Here is a 13,555-nt window from a genome sequence, read left to right as displayed (position 1 = left end):
AATGTATCCCCGATGATGCAAACCTCTTTAGTTGGCAATTGCATGGTACTCAACCTTGCCACGGAGTATGGGAATGTTTGAAACATTTAATTGACATTTACTGTATACAAACTTTGTTTGCAGTAAATGACAAATAGAAACAGAAACTCTTTTAATAGTTTAAGGTGTAATAAGGGTCCCAAAGAGAGCACTGTTCAGTAATTAAAGGTATTAAAAACATTATTGATTGGATTACTACGGATAGGATAAGTTGCAGACAGATTAGGCCTGGTTATCAACACTCCTAAAGCAAAAGGTTACAAAAGCTGGTAGTTCACACAAATGTATTTAGTCTTAGATGGAATCGATACACTAATTGGGAATACTTGTTGTTTTAATAGTTTCTTAAGACATGAACATCAACAACAGCATCTTATTCCAAGACACATGGCTAACATCTAATATTAATGTTGATGGATTTACTATAGTTCAGCAGGCAGCAACAAATAGAAATAAGGGGAGACCATCAGGTGGTTTGCTCACTGCTACAAGGAACTCTAAGATCTCAGACATATAAATAGTTTTGCAGAAGACACCAGGTATCCTGGCAGTGGAAATCAATAGTAATCTGCTTGGAGATCATGTCCGAACACCGGTAGTAAATTTGTATTGGATTGAAGTAATCATGGCATTGGATGACTATGTGATGGAGATATCCAAAATCCTAGGCAATTGGCTGTCGATGAATGAGCATTATATAATACAGGGGGGGAGGGGCGATTCAAAGTCTAGCTGCTCTGAGAGGTCGAGTGGCAATAATAGATGCAGTTTTGCGAAGGGAAAAAATGTAGAGCCCTGTTTGAGGAACGGGATTTGTCAATCGTTATTGGGTAGGTGGTGGATGGCCTAGCACCACATTTTAGTTGGAAAAACAGGGCTAGATCATCCATCGTTGATTATCTGATTCTTCATAACCACTTCCTGAAGTTTGTAAGGAATTCTTAGTTAAGGAAACGACTAACAGTGATCATAACATGCTGGTGGTGGTATTAAAACAATACTTGCGAGTCATTTCCTCCAATAACTATCAAAACTTTGAGGTTAATCAGAGCAGCCATCGAATTAGAAGATTTGAAAAGGGGGGTAGCCTCTTAGTGAAGCAGTCGGCTGATTATGTAGCATATGCCTCGGAGGAATAACTGAAACCAATTGCTCAAGTAGTTAGTTCAAGAATGTTTTATGGGCAACATGTAACTCGTATTGGCAACAAATGTAGCCATGCGCATATTTTTGATGATTTGTACCGCAACCATAGATATAGATTGGCCCAAATAGATGGGAAATCTATGCTCGGAACTTTGATTCAAACAACACTCAAAGCTTCTGGTCCCAAATAATAGTTCCTTAACATCGCAGATGGAGCTTCAGACTAATATCGTATCTGAAGAACGTTGGTGTACCCACATTGGGAAAATTAATGGTATAGTGGAATCCTCTGCATTGATGTAAGGCGTGGAAGTGTGGAATATAGATTTTGATGGGTTTGATATAGAACGATTAATCAGAAAAGCCTCCTCCTGAAAGGCTGCGGGTCCTAATAGCTTGTCTAATGCCATCCTGAAGTAGAATGTAGAAATGTGGGCACACTTGTTGCATATACTATTATAATTCACATTTTTTTAAAGGGAGATTGTGCGGGTCCCGCAAATGATATACCCATTGCATTACTAGATGCTGACGGGACGATCTTTGTGGCACTCATTTTGGAAAAATTAGAAGGATGGGCTATGGAAAATCACATTCTCCATAAGAGTACAAACTGGATTCCGAAAGGGAATGGCCACTAGTTTAAATGTCCTGGTCCTCTCCATATTAAGAGAGAATGTTTGGCCGAGTAAAGAGGCATCAATGTATGTGGCAATGATTTACTTCTCTAAGGCCTTTGACACTGGCAATTGCCAACTCCTGTGGCAGAAGATTGAACAGTGGGGAATCCCTAATGCTTTATTGGCAATTATTGAGAACATACACGATAATAGCAGAGTGCAGATTAAATTAAACATGGATGGTAATTTGACTCCCTAATACAAACGTCAAGAGGACTGAGACAGGACTGCATATTGGCACCCAGCATTTGTTAATCCTAAATTGGGAGAGCGTCATATTTGCTGTATGAGTTACACCGATAATATTGTTTTGATGGATGACAGCCCTGTAGGACTCCAACGTCTTCTTAAAACCTTGGGTGAATATGCAAAAAATAATGACTTGGTAATTAATCAAAAGAAATCTAATGTATTGCACTTTGACAGATATGGTAAAAAAAATGAGCAAGTTCAGAATAACAATTGACAATTTACCAATTGCATTGGTAACTGAAATTTCCTATTTGGGCTTTTTAATATTGGCTCGTCCAAGCAGGACATTAACTTTAAAAAGAGTGGACAGGATGGTGGTTCAGCTGGTTTATCAAATTAGGAACATCTATAATAAATATTTTAGATTCTCAATTGCCCCTGGATCAGATTCTATACTGGGAAGGTTGTTATTAAGATTATTTATGGTTCCGAGATTGATCCATCTGCATGTGGGTGGCCCTGGGAGCGGCTGGAAGGCAGAATCTAGAAAAAGGTATTAAATCTTCCCTCCTCAGTTCCAATATCATCAGTACACTTTGAATTACGTCTGTCATCTTTGCAAGGATGGTTTAATTGGTGACCAGTATCTATGTATGCTAAACTAAGTTAACTGCATAACTCACCACTTTATTAGGATTTGTCCTTTATGTTAAATGGAAACACATATCCTTTTTTTAATTACTTAAAAGTGGAGGCTGAATCAGTTTTAGTTAGATATGATAAAACTGAGGAGGATCTCATAGATAATCCTGTCCAGGTAAAGAAATGTTTACAGCAAATGGACCGGATTGAAACAATAACTAGAACTGGATCCTATGAACTACATTCTACTTTTTCATATCTGGACGAGGCATTCGGAGTACTGACAAGATCCTTATTGCAGTTTCCATGTGTTTTTACTCATAACAATTTTTTTGATTTCGGCTAAATCTTATAAATGCAGTAGAAATGTTATTTGTGAGAACTAAAAACCAACATTTTATTAAAGCAAACTGTGATTACTGTAAGAACATCGAGGCAATACAAACTTTAAAACATGTGGTGGTGGAATGCCCGGCCTTATGCAACATAACAAAATTCTTAGGTAATTTTTGAAAAATAAGCTATAATTATGTGATAGGTGTATGGGAACGCCTACATTCTGGTTATGAAACCTTTTTAACGATGGAAATTATAAGAATGTTAAAGGAGCTCAGCTTCTTAAATAGGAGATGAACATAACTGTTTTAATGTTAGATCATTTAAAAATATTTTCTTAGGAGGTATGAAAATTAAAGGGATGGTTCACCCAAAATTTTTTATTTCAAAAATAGATGGGCAATATTAAAAAAAATCGATTGGCAATTTTTTTTCTCCAAGTCCCTATGTAAACTTTTGAGCAATTCAAGCTCAAAATTTGCAAAAGCAAGCACATGGGCGCATCCATTTTGTGAAATGGATGCCCGCCTGTGCTGGCTTTTGCGGCACTAATGAAGGAAAAGCCAGCCAGCTGTAGTAAACAAAAGCTACCACTGGGTGGCTTTTCCTTCATTGGTGCCGGGACTTGGAGGATGCGGACCGGAGACTACAGGCAGAAAAGCTGCAGCTGCATCTCGGTAAGTGCTATTTTTTTTTTTTTTAAAATAAGCACTAGCTGCGGTTTTTTTCCTAAGTTTTCCAGGCTGGAGGAGCCTGGAAAACTTAGAAATAAATCCGCAGCTTTAAAAACGTTGTATTTATGGTTGCGGTAGCTTTTGAAGCGACGCAAACATAAATGCAATGTTATTGAGTTTGAAAACGCTGCGTTTTTTCTTTCTAAATTTCTCAGGCTCCTCCGAGATCTGCCTAAATCTGCTTTCCCATTTGGGGCTCTCGGGCTCCCCAGTGTTTGAAAACGCTGCGGTTTTTCTAAGTTTCTCAGGCTCCTCCGGCTCGGAGGAGCCTGAGAAACCCAGAAAGAAAAAACGCAGCGTTTTCAAACACAACCGCATTGTGTTTCTGCCTGCCGTGGCTATCACTTTGGGTCTCCGGTGCTCCCCGTGGGGAGCCCGAGAGCCCCAAATGGGAAAGTAGATTTAGGCAGAAACACTGCAGCATTTAGCATTTCCCATTTGGGGCTCCGGTGCTCTCCTGGGGGAGCACCGGAGACCCAAAGTGATAGCCACGGCAGGCAGAAACACAATGCGGTTGTGTTTGAAAACGCTACGTTTTTTCTTTCTGGGTTTCTCAGGCTCCTCCGAGCCGGAGGAGCCTGAGAAACTTAGAAAAACCGCAGCGTTTTCAAACATAATAACGTTGTATTTATGTTTGCGGTCGCTTCAAAAGCGACCGCAAACATAAATACAACGTTTTTAAAGCTGCGGTATTATTTCTAAGTTTTCCGGGCTCCTCCAGCCTGGAAAACTTAGAAAAAAAAACGCAGCTAGTGTTTATTTTTATTTAAAAAATAGCACTTACCGAGATGCAGCTGCAGCTTTTCTGCCTGTAGTCTCCGGTCCCCGTCCTCCGCATACAGCACCAATGAAGGAAAGCCACCCAGTGGTAGCTTTTGTTTACTACAGCTGGCTGGCTTTTCCTTCATTAGTGCCACAAAAGCCAAAGCGAGCACAGCGGCGGGCATCCATTTCACAATATGGATGCCCCAATGTGCTTTCTTTGAGCTTGATTTGCTCAAAACTTTACATAGGGACTTGGAAAAAATAAATTACCATCGATTTTTTTTTTTTTTTTTTTTTTTTTTTTTTTTTTAATATTGCCTATCGATTTTTTAAATAAAAGATTTTGGGTGAACCATCCCTTTATTATTTTTATATGATCTGTGTAAATATGAATAGTATTTGCGTGGTATTTATTCTTATGAATTGCACTACTGGAATTATGTGTCAAAGGTCACAGTAAAAAATAAAAAAGAGAGCACTGTTTGCCCATTACTGTTGTCGATCACAATAGGTTTCTCCCTAATGGTTACACCTCATTCCCAGGTGTTTGGCCAATAGATTCTTTTGATAATTTTTTTGTGTTTGTTTAAATAATTGGAATCGGACCATTTACCACCCCCCCATGGTCCAAAATGATAAAATACATGTTTGCCATGTTGGTTGAGGCATTAGTGTCATGGCGGTTCGTTGTTCCGCTATTTTTCGTCCTACTCTCAGCTTCCTCCTATAGCTGCACGATTTGCGTGTTTTCCCTTGTTACCATAGGAGGTCTATTCACCTGCTGTTGGTGTTCTTGCCAGACCTTGCGCCCCTCACATTCATTGTCCCATTCAGCTCATTGGACCGCAGAGATTGCCCCAAATCCTTCTTGTATCATCCACTTGTATCACATACATGTTAAAGATTTCCTGAGGCTTATTTTCTCTGCGTTTCTTCCACTGTGGAGTAGTGCTGTCACTATAGTTCCTTTGTCATGATGCGTATTTCCCCTTCGATGACATGAGTGTTCTTCCCTGACATGGGTAGCTGCTGCATCCTTTGTGCACCCGAGGCACGACTGGGGAGCGCGGTTGGATCTTCTCTATACCACATTCAGGGGTCACATCACTTAGATTGTGGACTCTACTGGCCCCCTGGGTTACCCAGTTCCCCTCAATGGGTTTGACTTTGTTACAGTAGTTACTGGTACGTAGTATTCAGGAGAAGGTAAAAGACTATCAAGCAGCCTTCAGAGCATTAACCTCATCTCATCCCAAAACTATCATCCCTAGAAACTCACAGATGTGCTGCTTGTAGTCCCAACCTATAAGGAAAAAAGGCTTGCAGGCCGCTCCTTTATGGTGTTAGCGGTCAAACATGGGGAAGTCCTTTCCATTCGCATTGCGTAAAGAATCCAACCTATTAACAATCCTTTTCCCATTTGATCTCCCTTGAATAGCCAGAAAATCCTCTGGACTATGCCATGTGTTATCACCTTCTATAGGGCTACGATCCCTTTGCTTGACTGCTGCGCTCTATCAAACCTTTCTAACATAATATCACATACTTATACACACCTCAACATTGTATATTCTCTCAGGCGTTAGCATACTATGCACATCCTTAACAATAATAATGATAGAAGAACTAAAGTGTAGCTAGCTACACATAGAACAGAAGCATAACCCCAGCCCCTTTTGAATCCATCAATCAAAGACTGATGTCCCACTGATAAAACCTCCTTTACTAGAAGAAAGAACATGCATCACCAATACGTTCAGCAATCTACCTCCTAGCTTGACTGCAGCAACACAGATAGCCGGCCTAAACATCCACCAAACACCCAGAGGAACATCAACCATCATTCAGGAAACCCTTAACCAATTCTACTGGTTATCATCACCACCATATCAACCATCCATCAAATAATCCGCCAATCCTCTCCACCTTTCCTACAGGGAACACTCGAAAGAAGGAATTGATAGGAAAGTGACTCAAAAAACAAAATATAGGTAGGTATAAATCTTGTTAAGCTCAACAAATCACCTCAAACGAGACATCAAGCTGCTGGAAACAGATCTCAGTTGCAGGCCGCCAGTAAAAAGTCAAACTCTAGGGAACAACCAGGTCTTCAAGTGTCTTCTGAAAATGAAGTGGTAAGACTCATCCCGAATTAAAAAATAAAATATCACACTCAACACAGCTCAACTGGAAGAGAATAGTTCCATTGCAAGTCATTCAGGCATGTGGCAGACACTCCTCTGGACTTTTTCTTCTGAGCTAATTAGTCATATTATTACCCTAGCCCAGAGTGTAGGGTTTCCTGCATCTTTCAGAGAAATATATACAGGACCTGGTCTGGTTATGCCCATATCTGCAAAATAGAAAATAATGGTAGATCGGAAAACAACATGCACCGTACCAGCACATAAGCTATCCGTAACCGGTACACACACACACACCTAATCACAGAAGAAATCACAAATGCAACTACATGTCACTATAATTCAAATACATACTGTAAGCAGATGGTATAAACTCCAGTAATGGATACAGAAATCAAACATGGGATAAATTCCCTCTCCCATGACAATCACGGGATGTGAGCCTTCACACTTAGATATCAGGGGATTCACACCTGCTCGTTCTCTAGTCCAAGTGAGTTCCATTCCATGGGCTATATTCATGTGCCTACTTGGGAACTTTTTCTACTCTGGCATCGTGTTGCAACTCTTTGTCCTTATAAGATCGATAACTTGTGTACTATTTAATTGGGTAATTAAGCCATTTTGCACAGAATAGCAGGCAACACTCAATGTTCTGAGCGTGGAAGCCTGACGTATGTGTCCAAGCGACGGCGCATAAAGAGAGTCAAGGGCTCAAAACATTCAGTATTGCCAAGTTGCTCTGGGCAGCTAAGCTGGTCAAACAGGGCAAGCTGCAAATGGAATCTTGTGAATTTATACATGGAAAAAGAACAAAAAGACGTTCCAGCATGGCCACTGAGAAACTAACTCTCGACAGCCATTAAGCGTTAATATTTTCTCGCTGTCCATGCTGGGTGATGGGTAACAGTATAAGGAAGTAAGCAGCAACAGGGGTTTATGATGGGTGCATGATGCATGCCACACGACAATTATGCGAACACCTGCCAGAGCACATAGTATCAAGCTGAGGATGTACAAGTAGATAGCACAGCTCTTGGGGTGACTGAGCTTCGCCATTCCAACAGAAAGAGGAACTGCTCCTCAGTGAGGCACCCATCCTCCTTCTTTAGAAATTATATCACTCCTTTTTCCTGAACTTTGAGTCATATCTCCAATATAGGTGGGGAGCTAGAACACTGAGTGGAGTTCCTGGGGTATTGAACAATACAGACAGGATGGCCATCTTCCGAAAAGCGAGCCAGGAGCGCAAACTGACAAAAGGTGTCCTTGGATATGGGGCGGTAAAGAAGTTGGTCCAAACTGGTACTGCCTTTCCCCTACTTTGTGGTGATCTTCTCCGTGTGCCTGTGTGTATTCCCTTGTTTCATCTGCACTATAAAAGAGGCCTGTGAAGGTGGGGGCCATCACCTTCTCAAAGAATTGAGACCTCCACATTCTGTGTAGACCCTATGCAAACAATCGGGCAAGAATGCTTTGGCTTAGTTTAGTCCTTAGAATCTATGTTTATAGTGCTACACAAGTGACTTCTCACCCGTAAAACTCTGTCACCCTAATGTACATAGAACTTGGGGCCTGTTCTTCAGATATAAATCTGACCCCTAATAATTCCTGAATTTCAAATACTTAACGCAACATATGAGTTTCAGATTTTCCTGATTGTTGTCACTTTTATGTCAAACATTTCAGCTGTACACATCTTGTCCCCTCTATTGCATTCCTATGGTTACAATGGAAGAAATACGGTGTTATTTTGTTCAGTAACATTTCTTTTACTTTTAACAGTTTATTTTCCATTCTTTTTATACAAGTCTCATATTGTCAGTGCTACCTTCGAAATAGCTTACTTTCATTTTTAAATGTAGTCTATTAATATTTGTGTGGATGGGGGTTGACCAATACATTTGTACAGAAACAAATGTCACAGCACTGTGCTCCCCTCCGTTAAAAAGAAACACTTTTGCAAAATGTACTTGTGCTGGTGGCGTTAGTGATTGCATTTGTGTTTCCTTTTTCTCATATGCAGCCTTCACTCTGCTTTTACTTTGGAATGGACAATTAACACGTGCATTGGCTTGACATGCATTCAATAATAGCAAATTAATACACCAATTAGAAGCTGGAGACATTAGACTTGATACTCTAAATATAAATGGTAGATTACTATCATCTTGGCAGGAATTGAGCAAGCTGCCTGGAAATAGCCCGTGCATGGCATGTGCAGGACATTCCTCTTCGCAGATAAACAATAATGTTCCATTCATTTAATTTAGATTATACTAACATCAATAGATTATACTAACATCAATATTTACATGAAACACAGTTAACAAAATAATTCAAAAGAGATCTAAATGAATCATGGAAATATCTGTATAATAAGGCAAGAATTTTCATAAGAACATTTTCTTACAAAGTTGGTCGACCAATTTACTTACTTGAATCACTGCATCCAATTCTCACAATTACAGCTAAATTCATCTGCATAAACCATAAAATGTTTACTTAAGCTTAGATATATCATATCCTCTTAATCATGACTGATCTTCTTCAAGGTGCTAACAAATTGAAACCCATGATCCTGTCAGATAATTTCACCCATAATGCATGTTTTACCTAGAAATTAGCAATAAAATACAATAAAATAACTGTTCTTCAATAAGGTATGTACTAGAGTCCATCTAAAATTGCAGTAATTATAACTCCAAGATATTTACCTCACAACAGAGTCTCTTAAACTCCAGTGTATGGAAAATGCTGGCAAAATGTCCCAAAACTCACAGCTTCATTCTGAAACAAGTGTAGGAGTGCTTATTAAACCTCCAGGCACTTCTCATTTTTAAGATCAACGGATTTACTAAATGTTTATAGCTTTTAAATGTACCAGAACTGTAAAGTAGAAAGGCCACTTACTGAGGACTATCCTGCCAACAGTTACAGTGCAGCATTTTTAAGTGTACTAACACATTGGTCTTCAGGGAGTGAACTGGGTAATGATAATGATTTGTTATTAATATAGCGCTTTTGCCAAATCTCTGTTCATAGAAGATATTTACGTACAATTATCAGCCAACTGAAGTTGGTACGCACTGATCGACTTCGGAAGTATGAAAGACTGAGTTGCCTTGCTGGGATTCGAACCTGGTATTTAAATGTCCCCATATAAGAAATACATCCCATGAACTGGAGGGTTCAACATATCCCATCTGTGAAACAACGCAGATGAAAATAGGGATGTCACCATTTTATCTACGGAATAAACACAAAAAGTAGCCAGTTGACCTAGCAGCTTTGCAATTGTATGCACTTGCATGTTTTTAGACGTAGAGCCCCCACACTTAGATGGAGGATTCTCCTCAAGGTGTTCTCAGCAGCTGAGATCTCACCATTATGGCCTACTTAAACAGCACCTGCTAAGGCATCCTACACCTAGTCCACAGCAGGGAGCTTAGGTAGAAAGGTCGCTTGCTGAAGCCATGTTGGAGGGAACAATGGATCATATTAATTAACCGCTTCAAGAAGCTTTTATGTCGAACGATAGCTAGAGGTGGCAGTATTGGGTGGTATGATGGATTCTCTAGAAAAACTGCACGATTAAGAAAGAAGAGCATATTCTTTTTAAATTATTGCTCATTATGTAAGGAATCTAGATGTCCAGCCTCATCTAGTGTGAAGTAGGTACGTAATCGAACATATAACCATTCACTCATATAATGGAACTGACTTTTACTGGGTCATTGATAGGGGCCATACTGATCATAATTTAAAGAAAACATGAAAAGAATGTGTACTTTTGGCAATGAAATTTGAAATTAAAATATAATAAAGATATACTTCAAATTTAACATCATGCTGTCCTGTATGCTGTAAGTCATGCTTCTAAAACCAACCACGTGCATGTCATATCTATAACGGTATTGTTTCACAATGCGCCTGTTCTACAAGCCTCTGCATTGTATATCTATAATACTATGTGTAATGGGAATGTGATAGTATCCTGCGGATGGCATGCCCACTAAACCAGCCTGTTTTTGTTTGTTACCAACAGGTTAGTTCCTCCTCCCACACAAAAGAGACCATGCCAACTTTGGTTGAGGACCGTGTCAGTGTTAGAGAGATGCGGGAAGAGGAATCGCAGCTTGTGCTGGAAATGTTAAAGGTAATATACGAGAAGGTTGTGATGATTAAAATACTGTTCTTGCATGATGAAATCATATTTTATCCAACAGCCAAAGTGGGGGAAAAGTCTTTCATGACCATTTCCAAACCTTTATCACAACTTGTCTCAGAGGTGTTTTAGTCATTGCGGTTAAACAAACCAAAGTAGATGGTATACCTCCTTCACCTGAGCTTGGCAACCTGGGCCTAGGGCAGGCTATACTCTCGCCAAGAGATAATTAATGCCTGGTTTGATAAAGAGTGATTTTTGGCATGGGTTACTTTAAATAGGGTAATTAAGTTTACATCTGCAGTTCGTGGTGACAATATCTACTGCAGTGACATCCAAAAGTCAAATATATATAGACGATTTTCAACTTTGGGTGCTGTTCCAAAAACCCAAGTCTAGAATAATTTATTATGTAAAATATTTGATCATCAAAATATCCCTGTTTAATCACCACTCTGCCAGCTCAACACAAGACCTTCCCTGTGAACGAACTGCAAGATAGCTACCCAACCGGAAGTTTCTCTGGACGTTCATCCTCAGAAAGCAAAAGCACCAGGTCCTCTCATTGCTCCTGTTAAAACATTAAACTATGATCTTACTATCTGCCCTCTTTTATATAAAAGTATATTTAATCATTGCAACGAGTGTACAGGGTGAATGCAAGACAAGTTGTTATCCACTTTTTCAGCATTTTATTGTAACCAAACAGATGTATTGGGTCAGGTATGTGAGGGAAATGGGTCAGGTAAATGAGGATTTGGGGTCTCCAGCTATAATGTGCTGAACTGACGGAACTAAAGATGACTTCACTACATCTATATATATATATATATATATATGTATATATATAGTTTAGAAGGGTTGTACAACTGGAGCAATAGAGTTCTGCAGATGTTTACTTCTCACACCCAAAACTGGAATGTCTGCACAGAAAAGGGTGAAAGAAAGGGTGATGATAAATACCACAGGAATGTCCTATCCAGCAGTTAAGTCTCTCTTACGTCCTCAGTTCTCCATGAATTGAGAGGTCAAATGTCCCAGCTCTGCGAAATAAACAAGTCTTTCCCAAATCTCTGTGGCAGCCGGTCTTCAGGCCTCAGTCCACAGCCTGCAATTCTGTAGAAACCTTGACCTTTGCCTTCTGGTTGCTACTGTTTTCTGAGCACTTCCAGGCATTCAATCCCCTGGACTCTCCAGGACAGGGTTGTGTGACTTGGTGTCCAGTCATTTGGTCGAAAATAAAAGATCGAATGACCATTTGGTCGAATACCAATTGGTTGGAAAAAAAAGGTCGAATTTTTTAATTTATTTATATATTTTTTCCGTTTTGGTTGGTAAAAAAAAATAAATAAAGAAAAAAGGGGTTTGGGGGAACCCCCCATAAAGAAAATTAAAAAAAAAAAAAAAAAATTGACCATTTTTTCGACCATTTGGCATTCGACCAAATGGCATTCGATCATTTGGTTTTGACCAAATGACTGGTAACCGTGTGACTTTGGTTCTCTTTCTGATTCTCTCAGTGCCAATTCTGACAGTGGTATGAGTCCTGGCTGACCTCGCCCAATGGTAGTGTAAGCCCATGGTTGGGTCTCCCAAACCGGAGTGTCCTTGAGAGGAGAGATGCCGGCTTTCACCATGACCGTCTCAACCAGGGGAACAGCTTCTACTCTGTTCTCTCCCATGTTCTTAGGAGAGGGTTGGGATGCATTTCTGTCACTGGACTATCTTTTTTGGCATGGGGCTTTGGCCCTCAGGGTATCCCATACTTGGGCGAAGTGAGGGGGCTATAACGTACACTACCTGGCCCTCCTGTAAAGTTACACCAACGTGTACCTCCACTGACATGTAGAGTGTGCCCTAGACCAATCTGGCTTGCTGGAGCCTTCCTACCCAATAGGGATGTAGGGGTAGCCTGTCCTCCTGTTCAGACGTAACGTGACCATCTCCCCCTCTAGCCAGTTGGACTCTCTGCCTGCCCTTCCTCATTGGTTGCCACGAGCGACTCTGTAGAATTCCTGCACTTAAACTCTCTTCTCATATGGTAACCCTCCACTAGTCAGACAATCTACTTGTAATAAACTCCTTTACCCACATAGTAAAACTCATCCTCCAAAGTAACCTCATCTTCCCAACAAGTTATTTTTTAGGTTTTAAACGTCCTCCTCCAAACAACAACTTTTTCCTAGTTGTTAAACCTCATCCACCAACGTCACATCCTCCATCCAACCTCCAACTAACTCCTCCAATCTGCTTTCTTCTCAATATGCCTCTACCTCACCGCTCTGCTCCAAACCCTTTTCTCTAGCTCCTACTTGAACAAACCTCCCCACTTGGAGATGTGCTAAGACCGCTGTCATAGTCTGGGGCCTCCTCCCCTGAGGTCTAGCATAGGAGAAGGTGGTGCACCTCTGTAGGGTGGGTTGGCCCAGGCATCGTAGGGTCTGCAAGAGTTCTGTCCCCATCTTGCATTCCAAAATGTCCCTGGCATTTGATCAATCCTCTTCTCTTTCAGTCAGAAAACTGATAGGTGAGGTAAGAAAGTCTTTCTGCAATTAAATGTTTTTCACAGGAGAGCTGTCACTTTGTAACGCCTGTGACGCTTGCAAGAGTATGAGAACAATGGGAATGTGACAATGTACATGAGCGAGTCCTGTAGATCTGACTGAACTTGTTCCTAATAATTGTTTGTGGAAAGACTGTATCAGCACA

General features: G+C 40.4%; 1 protein-coding gene across 1 annotated transcript in view; it reads left to right on the top strand.

Annotated features, from left to right (window-relative positions):
* The window catches only part of NAT14 (N-acetyltransferase 14 (putative)), a 54,525-nt gene that overhangs the window by 27,058 nt on the left and 13,912 nt on the right, over positions 1 to 13,555 (top strand). The window contains exon 2 of the mRNA XM_069606603.1: positions 10,727 to 10,837. Coding sequence (XP_069462704.1) covers positions 10,757 to 10,837 — 81 coding nt within the window. The 5' untranslated portion in view covers positions 10,727 to 10,756. The remainder of the gene's footprint in view (positions 1 to 10,726; positions 10,838 to 13,555) is intronic.

This window comes from Ambystoma mexicanum, chromosome 1p (assembly GCF_040938575.1).
Source record: "Ambystoma mexicanum isolate Mex_15411 chromosome 1p, UKY_AmexF1_1, whole genome shotgun sequence".
Lineage (NCBI taxonomy): Eukaryota > Metazoa > Chordata > Amphibia > Caudata > Ambystomatidae > Ambystoma > Ambystoma mexicanum.
Note: the sequence above shows the minus strand (reverse complement) of the source record. Positions and strands in the feature narration are given on the sequence as shown.